The sequence below is a fragment of the Lissotriton helveticus genome, chromosome 2_1 (assembly GCF_964261635.1).
Source record: "Lissotriton helveticus chromosome 2_1, aLisHel1.1, whole genome shotgun sequence".
Lineage (NCBI taxonomy): Eukaryota > Metazoa > Chordata > Amphibia > Caudata > Salamandridae > Lissotriton > Lissotriton helveticus.
Window position 1 is genome coordinate 1,625,528,136 of NC_136059.1, and position 15,591 is coordinate 1,625,543,726.

The 15,591-nt window shown below is 45.2% G+C and overlaps 1 protein-coding gene across 1 annotated transcript in view; it reads left to right on the forward strand.

Annotated features, from left to right (window-relative positions):
* LOC144818808 (protein NipSnap homolog 3A-like) overlaps positions 1 to 14,575 on the forward strand; it is a 289,090-nt gene extending 274,515 nt beyond the window's left edge. The window contains exon 6 of the mRNA XM_078676578.1: positions 14,392 to 14,575. Coding sequence (XP_078532704.1) covers positions 14,392 to 14,468 — 77 coding nt within the window. The 3' untranslated portion in view covers positions 14,469 to 14,575. The remainder of the gene's footprint in view (positions 1 to 14,391) is intronic.
* The last annotated feature ends 1,016 nt before the right edge of the window (positions 14,576 to 15,591 follow it).

The window sequence follows — 15,591 nt, forward strand, 5'->3', positions numbered from 1 at the left end:
TGCTCGGTTTTTGGCTCTGGGTTCATCAGGTTCTTGGCGAAACTACAAGTCCTGTATATCCCCACAACCATTACAATTAAAATTACAAGAAGTTACAGGTGAAAACGTTGAGACAAAAGGCTGTTTTTTTCAACTAATTTTCAATTTTTCCAATATTTAACTGTTAGTTTCTATAAAGAAACCTTCATGGATTTAGACAAATGACCCCTTTCTGAATTCAGTATTTTGTCTACTTATCTAAAATGTATAGTTTTCCAGGATCCATTATTGCTTTCGAACTCATTTCTACCATTAGCTGGAAGGAGGTTGAAAGCACTAAAAATAGCAAAAATAGGCTATGTCCCAGAAAAATGCCAAAACTGTGTGAAAAATGTTGGTTCTCTGACAAAAGACTGTCATTCCCTAATAGCTGAGAAAATGCTGATTTTAGCCCCAGAAACCCTTTTATGTTAACCCAGAGGGTTTCATTTGCAACCCGTTTTCCCCATTTTTCTGAAAAAACCAAAGATTTTACTGTATTTTGCTCAATTTCCGGGACCCCTCCAAGGGAATCCACAAACCCTGGGCACCTTTAGAATCCACATGATGTTGGAAGAAAAGGACGCAAATTTGGCGTGGATACCTTATGTGGTCAAAAAGTTACAGGGCCCTAAGCGCGTACTACCCCAAATCGCCAAAAAAAGGCTTAGCACAGGAGGGGAAAAGGCCTAGCAGCGAAGGGGTTAAAAGGGGTTAAATCTAATTTGGTGAATATGGTGGCGTTCTTTACTCTGTCAAGGAAGGAGGAAATCAGTGGAAGAGGGTACCGATTCTTAATAGTTATGCCATTTAAAGTTCTGTAATCGATACAGCATCTCAGGGCCCCCTCCCGCTTAGAAATGGAAAAGAGAGAAGAAGAAGCAGGGGACCGAGAGGGCCGAATAAACCCTATCTTGAGCATGCTATCCAAATACTCGCGTAGATACAAATTTTCCTTTTCGGTAAGGGAATAAACTCCACTACAAGGTATCTTTGCCCCATCTTGGAGATCAATACGACAATCATACGGTCTATGAGGGGGAAGACTCGTGGCTTGTTCTTCATCAAAAATAACCTTGTATTCATGATATGCTGAGGGCAACGAATGGTCTTCAGGAGGAAGTAGTGTTTCTGCGGACTTGATCCCTTGCATGGCACCTACTAAATGTTCCCCATAAACCTCATGTCTAAAGTCCAAGGTGGAATGTAGCCAATCAATACGAGGGTTGTGAGTGCGGAGCCAGGGCAACCCGAGTAAAACAGGAAACTGTGGAGACTGAATAAGATCGAATTTTTAATATTCATGGTGTTCTTGGATCAGTTCTAAGTGTAAGGTCTCGGTTTGGTGAGTTATGGGCCCCGATTTTAACACACTACCATCTATTGTAGTGACCTTTTCCCAAACTTCCTTAGGCCTGTGATCTATATTATGTCTTTGTGCCCAGTCTTTGTCCATGAAGTTCCCGGTGGCCCCAGAGTCTAGCATATATTTACTTCCACTATGTTATGTTCCCAAAGTAAGCAAGCAGGCAGAGAAAAATGACTGGGGTGCTCCGTCTTGATTTCAACTGATGAGACTATCAAACCTGAATTACCCGAAGTCCCCGCCTCACAGGACCTCGGGCTCTCTAGTTTTCCGACTTCTTTGACTGAGAGGGTTTAGCAGGACAGGTCCTCAAAAAATTACCGGATTTACCGCAGTAGAGACGCAATCTGATGTCTCTTCTCCGTTGTCTCTCTTCGGGACTCAAAGGGCCTCTGATCGTACCTATTTGCATGGGTTCTGTTTCATCAGCTATTTTTTCGGTCTCAACCCTTTTTTCACGATAGACGTAGCTCTTGATGTCCGCCCTGCCTCTCTCCCTCTTTCGCTCTTGTACTCTGTGATCTAATTTTACCACTAAATCTATGAGTTCAGGGCATCCATCAGGTGGGTCGACTACCTGGGACAACGAGTCCTTAAGGTCATCACGTAATCCTTTATAAAACAAGGCACTACGCTTTTCCTCGGGCCACCCTGCCTCTGCTACTAGTCTCTGAAATGTGGTAATATAGGTGGAAAGATCTTTCGTTCCCTGTCTTAAGGATAACAATTCTGTATCTGCAGAATGTGTGAAGGTGTGTTTGTCAAAAAGTTTCTTTAGTTCTCTTCTAAAGGCCAAATAGTCTTGCAATAAAGGATCATTCCTCTCTATCAAGGGGATGGCCCAGTTTGCCGCAGACCCACACAAATAAGAAATAACAAAGGCTACCTTTGCTTGATCATTAGGGAAACAACTGGCTTTGCACATGAAATGTAGTTGACACTGGCTAATAAAAGCAGCGAACCTGGCTGTGTCGCCTAAAAAACATTCTGGCGGGGCTAGAGGGATGGTCTGGGGGGTTGTATGACAGGAGAGGAGGTACTAGGACCACCTCGTCCCATATCATGATCCGTTCTTCTTTCTCTTTGTAGGGCATCAACCCATGGTAGCCAAGGCTTGGGTTTCTAACTGCAGATTTCCCAACATATTGGCTAAATCTGCCATCGTTACTTGGGTCAGCTCCATAACACTCGGGCGGAAAAAACAGCGATGGCTTCGCGCTCTGTAAGGATCCACGTGCTGTTTCCGCAGGAGTGCCAGGACCCGAAGATAAGCCCAACCCCTCCCTCCTACACCCCTTGTGTCTATCAAACCCTAGAACACAATGGTGATAAGGAGGGAAAGGAGGGAACAAAACAAGGAAAGGAAAGGGAAAGACTCCTTGGACAGGATACTCCAGCAGGTCGAACACAGGTGCTACAAGAAAAGATATTGGTCAACAGGCAACAAGAGGTACAGCACAACAAACTAACGTGTTGTATGTGTAATTACCTAAGGAAGTTCTTGAAGTCTTCTATAATCTGGTAACCAAGTGTACTCCCAGGTGATATTAAAAGCTGACCTCAACAATAGCGTCCTTTTGTGGCCTAAATGGGCAAAGACAAGAATATATACAAGGTGTGTCTAATCAAGGCTATTTGAACTGGCGCTAGCAATAGAGGTCTTACCCTATCTGGATCTACTAGGGCTGAGAAGGTTGTAAGGTCCTAGAAGTGGTCTGTATGCGTTTAAATTCTGAAACATAGGAACACCACTCACAATACTGTTACTTCTATATAGACTTAATAGAAAATTAGCGCAAGGCGCTGTTACCAGTTCTTCAAGTCCTCCAGTCTGTGATGCATGCCAGATTCCAATACCAACTGGATGTCCAAAATGAGAGGGAGTCAATAATGAATAGGAAAAAAAAAGACTACTGGCTGACCACCACTACCAATGTGCCCCTGGAGAGCTAAACCGCCCGTCCTACTCAAGTCCGGCCGACCGACGGAACATAGAGTCCGGCCGGCGGGCGGAACCAAGAGAAACAGATAGTTCAACCCCCAGGGAGCAGAGGAGAAGATAGCCGGTGCAGAGTCTAACAACAAAGCAGGGAGACTTCGAATCCGCCGAGCAGGCAATCGGACGGGGACGAAGGGAAGGAGTATCCAGGATCAAAATGCTGAGCAGGGATACGCTAGAGCAATAAGGTGTTCCAAAAACGGAGGCTCACAACAAGAGTAGAACCAGTCTCGCTTCCTACGAAGAAAGTTCCGGCACGGAGGGAGCTCTGTAGAGACAGAGAGTGAAAGTGGCTTAGGCGGAAGTGACGCGACGCAAAAGGTCCACACATTAGAGCGCTAAGCACCGCTCTCAGGGGGTGTCAGGCTTTTTACGGCTGCCTGACCTCCTTGCACATGCGCGGTGCGGGGCGGCCATCTTCGGTAGTACACGCGATCTGGCAGGCGTGACAAAAAGAAAATAAGAGGCGACCGGTGTGAATATATTTGGGTGAGCGGTGTTGCCCGACCCATGACAAGAGGTGCAGCGAGTGCACAGGAGACCTGAGTGCAGTCTTCTTCATGTGAACGCTTAGAGTGGGCCCAGCCAAATCGAGTGCGTAGATGCCACAGAGCGGGCGCTGGAGATAAAGGCGTCATAGGCTAGCAAAGACACTCAATACTGGCAACTTCATCCACTCCTCGGTGCCTCGCCACATGTGGCTGCACGGCACTTGATGGTAGATCCCGCTTGGTGCCCTTCTCTGTGGAAGAATGGTGAAAGACTGGTATTGGCCCGGCTGTGGTGGCTGCAGTACCAGATGGGAAATACAACATTACCATTCCTGGGGGAGTGGTGTCCCTAGTGGGGTAAGCCAACAGACTGACAGGTGAATAAAACCGGGCAGGTGGTGGTGAGGCCCCGTGACACCTGCTCCCTGCCCTTGCCTGCCACTACCCACACTCCTTAGAAAATCCACCATGTCCAGTAACAAGGGGAGCCATGGCACACATCAACCCAAATCAGACAAGACATCATGACTCAAGAGTCATGAGAGACTTGAGGAGTGGGTGGATACACAACCTCGAACCCATGACATGCCCTCATGGTAAACGTACCCTACATTACAGGACATTCTTATGGCTCTCACATCGGTACACACTTCATTACAATTGTGCATTGATTCTGTTACCATTGAGGTTGGCCTCATGTGGGCAGACTTTCACAAAATTAAGGACTGTGTGACTGAAGTGGAAGAAGTCACTCGGGGCCTAGCCACCACCTCCAGAAGCCTGGAGAAACACGTCCAGGACTTGCAAAATACCAGTCAAGCACTTGCAGATCAATTCGATGACCACGAAGGAAGGGCCAGGAGGAATAACGTGAGAATCATTGGGGTACCCGAGAGGGCGGAGGGCCAGGCAGTGGACTTATTCATGGAGGAACTAATCACACAGTGGCTCCAGCCTAAGACTCTCTCCAAATATTTTTCGATTGAACTTGCACATCGAGTACTGGGAGGCAAACCCAAGCCTGGACAGCCCCCAGGCCCATATTGGCTTTCGCATTAAAGACACAATTCTGCAAACTGTGCGATGTACTCTTCCACTTAAAATTGATAATCGCACTATCATGTTTTTCCAAGACTTCACCTTAAAGGTCCAAAGACAGCACAGAAGTTTCCTGGAAGTAAAGAAGGCCCAAAGGGACAGAGAGCTGCAATATGCGATGTTGTTCCCGGCAAAACTCAGGGTGAAAGTGAAGGTAAAGCATGGTTCTTTACGGAGCTGGAGGTGGTTTGGGAGTGGCTGAACGGCCAGCAACAGGTTGGAGGCCCAAATAACTCAGACAGACATCGAAGAAGGACAGGGAAGGATTGCAATGGGACTATGTCAGAACACAAAGGGGGCGATACCACAGACGCAGAGCAAACAGAGACTGACAGAACTGGTCCTACATAACGTAGTGGGGGTTGGGACAAAACAAATGCTGAAAGGTATAAATAAGGTTGACAGTCGTGTGCCCTTTGCAGCACCTCGCCGGTCTGTCCTGTATTCGAGCCCCCATGAGGATCTATAACGGCCGTTGATGAAGAATCGGTGAGGCGACACCCACGAAGGGAACTGGCGGAGTATATAAACTGAATATGCTATAATCAGAGACTGCTTGCAAAGCATAAATTAGAGGTTAAAGGGGGAGGTCTAGGCTTCTTGGTTCATATCTGCTCCAATGTTGGGAGGCGGGTAGTTTGAAGTCTGTCTTGCAGGGAGGCAGGAAGGGGGGTGGATTGGACAAGTTAAGGGGAGTTTATTGTTGTTCAAGTGCGTCACAATGATCATTATATCATCACAGCACACAATCATCACTGAAGCCCATCTGTTCTGTCTGGTGTACACATGCCACTGCATGCAAACACATTATCCACTGTGTATATACATAGGGCAATTCTGACCCCTTCGTGCCTTGGAGACAATAGGACTGGTGAGGTCCACATACAACCACAATGGCAGCTTCCGACACCCACTTGTTATATGAGACTTGAGGCGATGCTAACCCTGCTCTCCTAGAATCTAAATGGGCTAGGGGATAGGATCAAGAGGGGGTGGTGTTCCAATCTATCAACCAACAGGCGGCAGACATAATTCTTTTGTAGGAAACCCACCTTGTTGGGAACACCTGTAAGGCACTAGACAGATGGGGATACAAACTGGTAGTCCATGCAGGCTTTACAACTGGGTCCAGAGGGGTTGGGATACTAATGGAGAAAAATCTCCCATTTATTGTAACTCAGAAATACACCGATAACTATGTGCGTTTTGCTGTGGTGTCAGGGATCTGGGAGGGTAGGACGATGAACATCCTCTCTGTGTATATACCTCCTGTTTTATATAAGATTGCTTTACCAGAACTGAGTAAGATGATTCTTGCCTTACCCGAAGGTGAAGTAGTGTTGGATGGTGACCTCAATATGACGCTCTGCGACCAAACTGACAGATAGCCCCTGAGAGGCACTACACGAACACAAAGCACACTGGCTGAATTTGCTGCAGCGCTGGGCCTGATAGATATATGGCAGATGGCTCACCCGCAGTCACAACAGTATACATACTACTCGGATGCTCATAAAAGTGACTCCCATATTGACCACATAATAACTCTGGCTGACACTGGACATCAATTCATTGAGGTTCAGCATTTAGCAAGTGGCAGCTCCAACCTGCTCCCATTAAGGCAAGATATGCAGTAAATGCTCCCACACCCGTAGGACAATCACCATTAATCCATGGTGCCTCCAGGCCCCCCATATCAAAGATACATTGATTAAAGACACAGACTATTACTTCACCGAAAATGTGGGGACGGTTCTATCATCGCAGATTCTGTGGGAGGCCTATAAAGCTGTAATTAAGGGTCGGGCCATATCCCTCACTGTTGCCCACTAGAAAGATATAGACCGACAACTTGTCGAATTGGAACAGGATATCCTGACACAAGAACATGCATTGGGGGACAACCGAGACGAGACCGAGAACCACATCTTGGTGCTCAAACGCAAAGAGTATAGAGAGCTAGCAAACGAAACACCTAAAGGCAAACACTGTGGCAAACTATTTAAAATATAAAAGCAGGGAGACAGAACCAGTAAACTATTAGCATGGTTAGGTAGCATAGAAAGGGCGGACTGCTGAATCAGAGTAATACACAGGTAGAATGGGATCTATCTGCGCGACCCACAGCACATAGCAGATGAGTTTGCAGAATATTATACGCACTTTACTCACCGGTTGTAATAACTACTATAGAAGAAGCACAGGAGATAATAACCAATATACGAAACCCTACACAAACCCCAGAGGACCAACAATGGCTGGAAGTAGATATCACTATCGAGGAGATTACGGCCACCATACTCCGTATACGCTCATGGAAAGCAGGGGGACCTACCAGTCTCCCAATTTAACTCCTCTAAGTAAAAGCATCCAGGGTGGCAACACACCTCCTTGAAATGTACCTCGAGAGTAAATCCACCAGCATGCTACCCAGAGACCAGAGACTAGCATCCACCTTTGTGATAAATAAGGCTGGTAAACCGGCGGAAGAATAAGCCTCATACCGACCAATATCATTAATAAATGCCGCTCGAAATGAGAGCTCCTTATTGCCATAAGCTCTTGGTGGTTTTCACTTCTGCTTTTGCCTACCTCATTGTGGAGACGCCGATTCTGGGCTGAACTTTGGACCCACGGGACTGCGAGGACCAGGCTCCACAGCGGCTTGTAACCGGCCACACCTGGGTCCTCTTCCCGTCCTGCCTCTCAGCATTACAAAGCGCCTCGCGGCCCCCGCTCCGCGGGAGCCGCTCGAACTGAGAGCTCCTTATTGCCACAAGCTCTTGGTGGTTTTCACTTCTGCTTTTGCCTACCTCATTGTGGAGACGCCGATTCTGGGCTGAACTTTGGACCCACGGGACTGCGAGGACCAGGCTCCACAGCGGCGTGTAACCGGCCGCACCTGGGTCCTCTTCCCGTCCTGCCTCTCAGCACTACAAAGCGCCTCGCGGCCCCCACTTCGCGGGAGCCGCTCGAACTGAGAGCTCCTTATTGCCACAAGCTCTTAGTGGTTTTCACTTCTGCTTTTGCCTACCTCATTGTGGAGACGCCGATTCTGGGCTGAACTTTGGACCCACGGGACTGCGAGGACCAGGCTCCACAGCGGTGTGTAACCGGCCGCACCTGGGTCCTCTTCCCGTCCTGCCTCTCAGCACTACAAAAGCGCCTTGCGGCCCCCGCTTCGCGGGAGCCGCTCAAACTGAGAGCTCCTTATTACCACAAGCTCTTGGTGGTTTTCACTTCTGCTTTTGCCTACCTCATTGGGGAAATCGCAAAAAACACAGTTGATGGACAGAATGTAGAACAATGTCATACATTCACCCCAGTACAAGGATCTGGGCCTAAATCCATCGTTTTTTTGCACTCCACACCACCCTGGGTTAGACACTGGCTATATGCAAATCAGCTCTGACCCTGTGCCTCATGGGAACAGTCCAGTCTGAACTACCAAGCCATGTCTTTCCCAGACCGGAATCAAGCATCCAAGGACCGGTTTCTGGCTATCAGCCTTCATCAGCCTGGATAGCTTGACTCCAGTGGTGTGGAGAGCCTGGGACTCACGTCTGAGCATACCCAGCCCACTCGGGGTGAAAATTGCAAAAAACACAGTTGATGGACAGAATGTAGAACAATGTCATACATTCACCCCAGTACAAGGATCTGGGCCTAAAATAACTGTAGTGCAGCTGGATGTAAATTACCAGCTCCTCCGCCTCTCCCTTAACAATAAAGAGACTATCCTTCTGCTCAATTTCTATAACAACCTTTCGGAAGGATTGGTCTTGAAGGTCTTGCTCAACCTGCGAGATAAACTCTCTCAGCTGACACAGGATCTTGGAGACAGAGCAAGTGTAAGTATTGTATGGGGGGGATTTTAATCTGCATCCTTGCCCACGTAGCAGTAGTAACATTTGTGGGCTGGTGGATGAATATGATGGCCCCATTGTACATTTTAATAATTCTAGCATGGGGTCGTACCTGAACGAAGTCCTCTCAGCGTTAGGTCTCATGATAGCTAATAAAGTGGATCCGATTTCATATCGGCTTGAACCAACATTCTTGGGGAGAGGGCATGAAACAACAGTTGACTACGTGCTATTATCGAATGTCCTGACCAACAGAGTCCTGACTTTTGATTTGTTAGTCAACACATTAAGCGATCATTCTGCCCTCAGTTTAGAACTCTACTCAACACATTCTCAGTCTTCCTCACCGTCGATATTAAGTGTGCTAAGTCAGAACACATAGCATCTAGACAGGACCAATGGATACTCCCTAAGATGGGAGAAGGTAGACCCCGGGGAAACTACCGAAAAGGTGAGAAGAGCAGCCTATCCATTCATTCTTAGATGCCTAGACCCAGCAGCTTCAGAGGAGGAAGTTCTAAGTAACTTTGCGGTAATCCTAGAAAAAATAAATGAATTACTGACAGTAAAGGTCCAAAGAGATCGACCCAGGAAAGTAGGGCGGTTCAACCACAGCTGCACGGCAGCCCACAAAAAACTAAAAGTAGCATTGAACAAAACCAACAGAGACCAACAGGCAATTAGGAAACGTAGAAAAGATTATAATATTGCACGTAAGAAGAGGAAGGGTGAATTAAAACAAGCCTTGTGGGACCAACTTCATAAAAGCTCCATAGACAAAAACAGTGAGGCTTTTTGGAGAGTGGTAAAATCCCCTTTTTTAGTAGATGACAAAAATCTCCCAAGAATAGAAGTAGCCATCGAGGAATCAGTCTGGGTGGCCCATTTCTCTAAAATATTTCAGAAAGGCCCAACAGTAACAGGAACTGACGTAGCTTCCACTAGTAGCCCCCCTGTGGTTTTATACCCTATCCCGCTAGAATTTGATCTTTCCGAGGTGCTTCAGACATTAAATGCTAGTAAAAATGGGAAAGCCCCGGGACCTGACGGGGGTCCCGTAGATCAATTTAAACACAACACGGATCTGTGGGCCCCTATGTTGACCAGGGTGTTTAAGGCAGTAATGGAGAAGGGCCTGTTGGACTCCTGGACCAAATCCATCATGGTTCCTATATTTAAAAAAGGAGACCGGCAGGAGGTATCCTGCTATCGCCTGATCTCACTGCTGGATTCGGTGGGCAAACTAGTGGGTAGGGTTGTGCTTAAGCGTCTCCAGCAGTGGGCTGACGATGGTGGGGTCCTCTCCGACCTTCAATTTGGGTTTCGGGAGGGCTTCGGTACGACAGAGCAAGCCCTGAACCTATCAATGTTGCTGGGAAAATATGTTCACGCAAAGCGAGGCAAGTTATACATGGTTTATGTTGATTTGTCCGCTGCTTTTGATTGTGTCTGTCATGTAAAGCTCTGGTCTGTTCTGTCACAAATGGGAGTTGACGATCCTCTTGTAGATTTTTTAAGGGAGTTATACTCGAAAGCCTCTGCGAGAGTACGATTTGGTTTAAAAGGCGAACTATCTGCGTTGTTTGGAGTAGGGCGTGGAGTTCGCCAAGGTTGTGTCCTGGCCCCCTTTCTGTTTTCACTGTATACAAACGGTCTGGAGGCGGCAATGTTGAGGGGGGGCCAGGATCTACCGCAAGTAAGAAAACGTCCGATTCCCGCTCTGCTTTACGCGGACGAAGCCGTGATATTGGCTCATACCCCTCGCGAATTACAGAAGGGTTTGGACAGGTATGCAGACTTTATGGGGAGCTTAGATTTACATATAAACATAAAAAAGACTTACGTAATGGTAGCAGGCACAGGGAAAAAAGGGGTTAAAGACATATTCCTTAGCAAACAAAAGCTCGAAACTACGGCCCAGTACCCCTATTTAGGCATCATAATTGATGATAAATTGAACTGGAAAGCCGCAGTTGAGGCAAGAAAGCATCTTTTTATGCGAGCCATTGTAGCACTCATAAATTTTTCCCAAAAGTTGGGAAAAAGGTTTCCGGTAGAACTGCTAAAAATCTATAATGACAAATGTCAGGCAATAGCCCTGTATGGGGCGGGTGTGTGGGGGCATGCTAACATCAACGCCCTGTAAGTGGCAGAGAATACATATTTAAGATTTCTAATAGCGCCACCTAAAAGCGCCTCCACGTGCGCATGCCATATGGAATTGGGGATCCCGTACTTGGTGGATCTGGTAAAAATCCAACCACTTTTACTTTGGCGACGAATTTGGATATCTGAAAAAAACGTATTAACTAAGCAAAACATGGCAGATTGTATGTCACTAGACCACTCACTAAAAAATAGATGGCTCTTGTATATGAGAAACTTGCTGACTGACCTAGGGTTAGGGACCTATTACACCACACCTGAGATGATTTGTGAAATCTCGAGGAAGGATTTGAAAGTAAGGGCACTGGGCCATTTAGAAGAATTACGGATTGCCAATGAGGCAACGAAATTTTCTGTTCAACATTCATTTGCGGTCCAGATTACCCTGTCAATTCAGCCATACCTAACACACGATCTTAAGGTATTTGAGCGACTTCTTTTGACGAGATTCAGGCTAAACATCTTTCATCGATTATTTGCCTTCCCAGTGAAAAATAGTTGGGACTCAATTCTTTCACCCTGCCCCTGCAATGAAATTTCAGAGCAGACAACTATGCATACTGTCCTGTTTTGCAAGTTTGATCACGGACATCGTAAGCTCTGGCTGATACCACTGTTAAAACTGTGGGGTATCAGACGATGTCGCCCAGCTATGTTGCGAATGCAGTTTTTAGACTCCGAATGTACTTGTAACTATATCGTTAATTTTTTTAATGTATTTTTAAACATAGAACAAATTTGTAAACAACCCTTCTAACTGTGAATTGGATGACTTTTAGAATGTCTATGTATTAGATTGTATAGTCAGGGACCCTCAATGATGACACGGATAACTGCGATCAAAATGAATTGTAAAGAGTTTCTTTTTAATGGTCTGTAAAATATGTCTTGTATCTGTGATCCTGCATTTATGGTTTTATATTTTTTAAACCGAATAAAGAAAGAATATTAATAATAATAAATGCGGAAGTTAAAATTCTCGCAAAAGTGTTAGCCAATAGATTGCTCCCTATAATCACTAAGTTGGACCACCCTGACCAATCTGGGTTCATGTCTGGCTGCAACACCGCTATGAATCTACGCCGCCTAAATGGAGTGCTCGCTAGGAAAAGCACCATTAGAGAGCGTGCGGCCATACTCTCTCTGGAGGCACATATGGCTTTTGATACGGTATAGTGGCCATATATGTTCGCAGTCAATCGTATGGGACTGGGAAGGGTATATCTCGATTGAATGAAACTCCTATATGCTGAACCGCACACACAGGTGGTGGTAAATGGCCATGTGTCCACCACATTCGCCCTGCGCCAAGGAACAAGACAGGGCTGCCCATTATCCCCTCTTATATTCTTACTCGTCCTGAAGCCCATGCATGTTGGATACGTGGATACCCATTGATACGGGGACTGAAGTTGGCAAACGAGTGGGAGGACAGAATCTCGCTTTATGTGGACAACGTCCTACTCTAAGTTGCCTCCCCTGGTGCCTCAATCAGCAGGATCTTGCAAATCTGTCCCAATCACGGCAAATAATATGGCTACACTATAAACTGGTCCAAGTCAGTTCTATATTTATTTCACGGGTCTGCGCCAGCCCTCCTTGCCAACTGTAAAACCATAGTCATTGAGGATGGGTTTGGATACCTCACTGTCTTAGCAACAGCTGATCCATCGCTCTTTTATGAACAAACCTTTTGGGCCCCATGACTCGACTGCAAAGCGAAGTCTGCCATTGGCGAACACTGCCTGTGTCGCTATTGGGACTTGTTGCTCTTTACAAAATTATGGCTCTCACTCAACTCAAATGCATTGCAAAATACCCACTTTGCATTCCCAAAGCATATTATATATCAATTTATGGTGAAATCAGGAATCTGCTCTGTGATGGAAGGCCACCATGTATCGCATGGCCTAAACTGGTTTGTGGGTGGTATGATGGTGGAATCGTCCTACCGTACATCCAAAGTTACTACTGGTCCACCCACCTGTCTATTATAAACAAAAGGGTATATGGATCACAGCAGGACTCAGTGTGTCGGATGGATAGATGGCTGATGGGCCACGGAGGGTACAGAGAGGCACTGTACACAAAATTGCATAGACAGCAACTTACTTGGCCCACTGCTCTTACAGCCACCATATGGCAATCTACCACCACAAAACTTGGCTGGGGCAGTAAATTGACAGTAATGACACCCCTATGGCATGTAGCCATACTGGGAAATTTAAGTAAGTGCAAAGGGTTTGATAAATGGGACACCATCTTAATATCGCAAGTTAGTGACTTGATAAAGAAAGGTAAAATATTGACATTTGCAGAATTGCAAATCCAGTATAAAATATCCATAGGCGAAATGTTCTGATACTTACAAATATGCCATGCCTTATTAGAGGCAATTAAAGAGATAGATGGGATCCCTGGAGGCTACCCCACTCGAAGGTAGATTATTGACAGATCCCATGGAGAGTAAAGTAATTTCACTCATGTATCGGAAAATAATGAATAACTCACCAGACCCCTTGAAGCACCTATATACACACTGGCAGACTGACGTGGAAGACTTAGAGGAAGAAGACTTGCGTGATGCGCTGTCCTCCCCAAAGGGGGTGGCCATACCGTCACGACTGCGATTGGTCCAATTGAAAGTTTTACACTGCACATATAGCACATGGACGACACTGGTCAAGATAGGCCGTAGTAGTTCGACAGACTGTAGAAGGAGATGCGGGTAAGCGGGCACGTTCTATCATACACTCTGATACAGATTTTCTGGGAGGCTGCTAACAGGATTGTGAGTGAGGTGAGTGGAATTGCCCTAACACTATCCCCTAAGATCTGTCTCCTCAATATCTGAATTCAACCGTATGGATCAACTGTGGGTAGCCAATGGTTTTTCACTTGCGAAACATAATATTGCCTGTAAATGGGGAGTTCCAGACTCACCAACAATTGCAGAATTGAAACGGGATGTTGACTGGTGTATGCTAGTGGAGGGAACAGTCTATACGAATAGAGGTTGCCCCAAAAAATGGGATAAGATCTGGGGAAATGGAATGTATATCGAGGTAATATTTGCACCTCCCCCTCAATACAAAGACATGAGCCGGTTATGATAAACACATTACACAATCCTGAATGGGGGGAGTGGGGAGGGAAGCGATATGCGAGATGGTCAGTACTAAATCGTAATCTCCTATTTCTGATCTGATGTGATGCACAGGTTGTATTTTAATATGTCATTTAATCAGTTCTAATAAAAAGATTAAAAAAAATATAATGCATATCTCAGAAAAATTACCAAGATGTAAGTAGTCAATTATAGTAATATTTTTGTGGGTAAATTGAACCATGACTGGCTAACTGAGTATTTGTTCTTTCTTATTCCAGTGCGAGAGAGTACAAGGTTTCTTGTGTCTCAAAAGAACATGCTGCTTGTTCCGACATCATTTTCACCACTGAAGTAGTTCAGCAGCTGATTTAGAGACTGCAAATTTACCATTGGACAGGACATGTTTGCATCTGACATTAATTTCTTATGTTATCACTAAATAAAACTGGATATTAAAAAGAGCATACATGTTGAACTGAGTTTTTTGCCCATTTCCTGCTTCATTGAAAAAAGTATTTTATTTAGAATTTCATAGCACAAATGGTTAAACGGAATTAAATCAATTTAGATAATCAGACATCATATCCTATCACGTCATGTATTCTACCTTCTAAAGCTAAATCCAGGCTACTTTCCTTTTTAACACTCAAACCTTGATAAAAAAATAACAGAATTTGTCCTCAACTAATTTCAATGGTTGACATTGTTCCTGGTCTTCCCTTTTGAAAGGTTAGAGTTGCAGGGTCCTCTCCCATGTTCTTAGATCTGCACCCCAGCGCATTTCCAACGCATAACAATTGATTTCCTAGTGGTAAAGAGAGCTGTAGGAATCAAAAAGGGGATCCACACCAATTAACTTCTCCACTGAAGGGATTATATATGGTGCTGAAGCGGAATCTGTTAAATAATATGGTTTATCGTCTCTCCCCCTTTCAAAGGGCTAATCCCCGGTCTGGTTTGTCTTTCTTTCTCATTTCTCTCTTATCCTTGATCACAATATGCAACCAGACTTGTCCATCTTATTTGAGAATGAGGAGGGAATCATCACAAAAAAATAAAATAAATAACAATGTCTATTTCTAAGTTCAATCAATGAAAAGAATTTGAGTTAGTTTCAAGGGTTTTATTTTCACTCAAAGTTTTGTAAATCTCGTTTGCTATTAGTTCAATTCTCAGTCAGTTAACTGAATAATAAAATATGATATGATCAAAATTATAATGACTCATCAAGCGCATTCCATAAAGGAAATAATCTCTATTCTAAGAATGCGGCAAAAAGATGTCAGTATGAGCCCATGAAGAGTTCCAGTTTGAGAGGTAAAAGTGAGATAGAGCGTAAAGCTCAAATTAAATTAATCACTAACAGCAGGACTTCCCATGAAGAGAGGTTTGTGAAACTCAATAGAGTCTCAAAGTAATAAGGCAAAAAGATCATGCAGAAGCAGTAGCAACAGGAAATCAACAACAAAGTTAAAAAA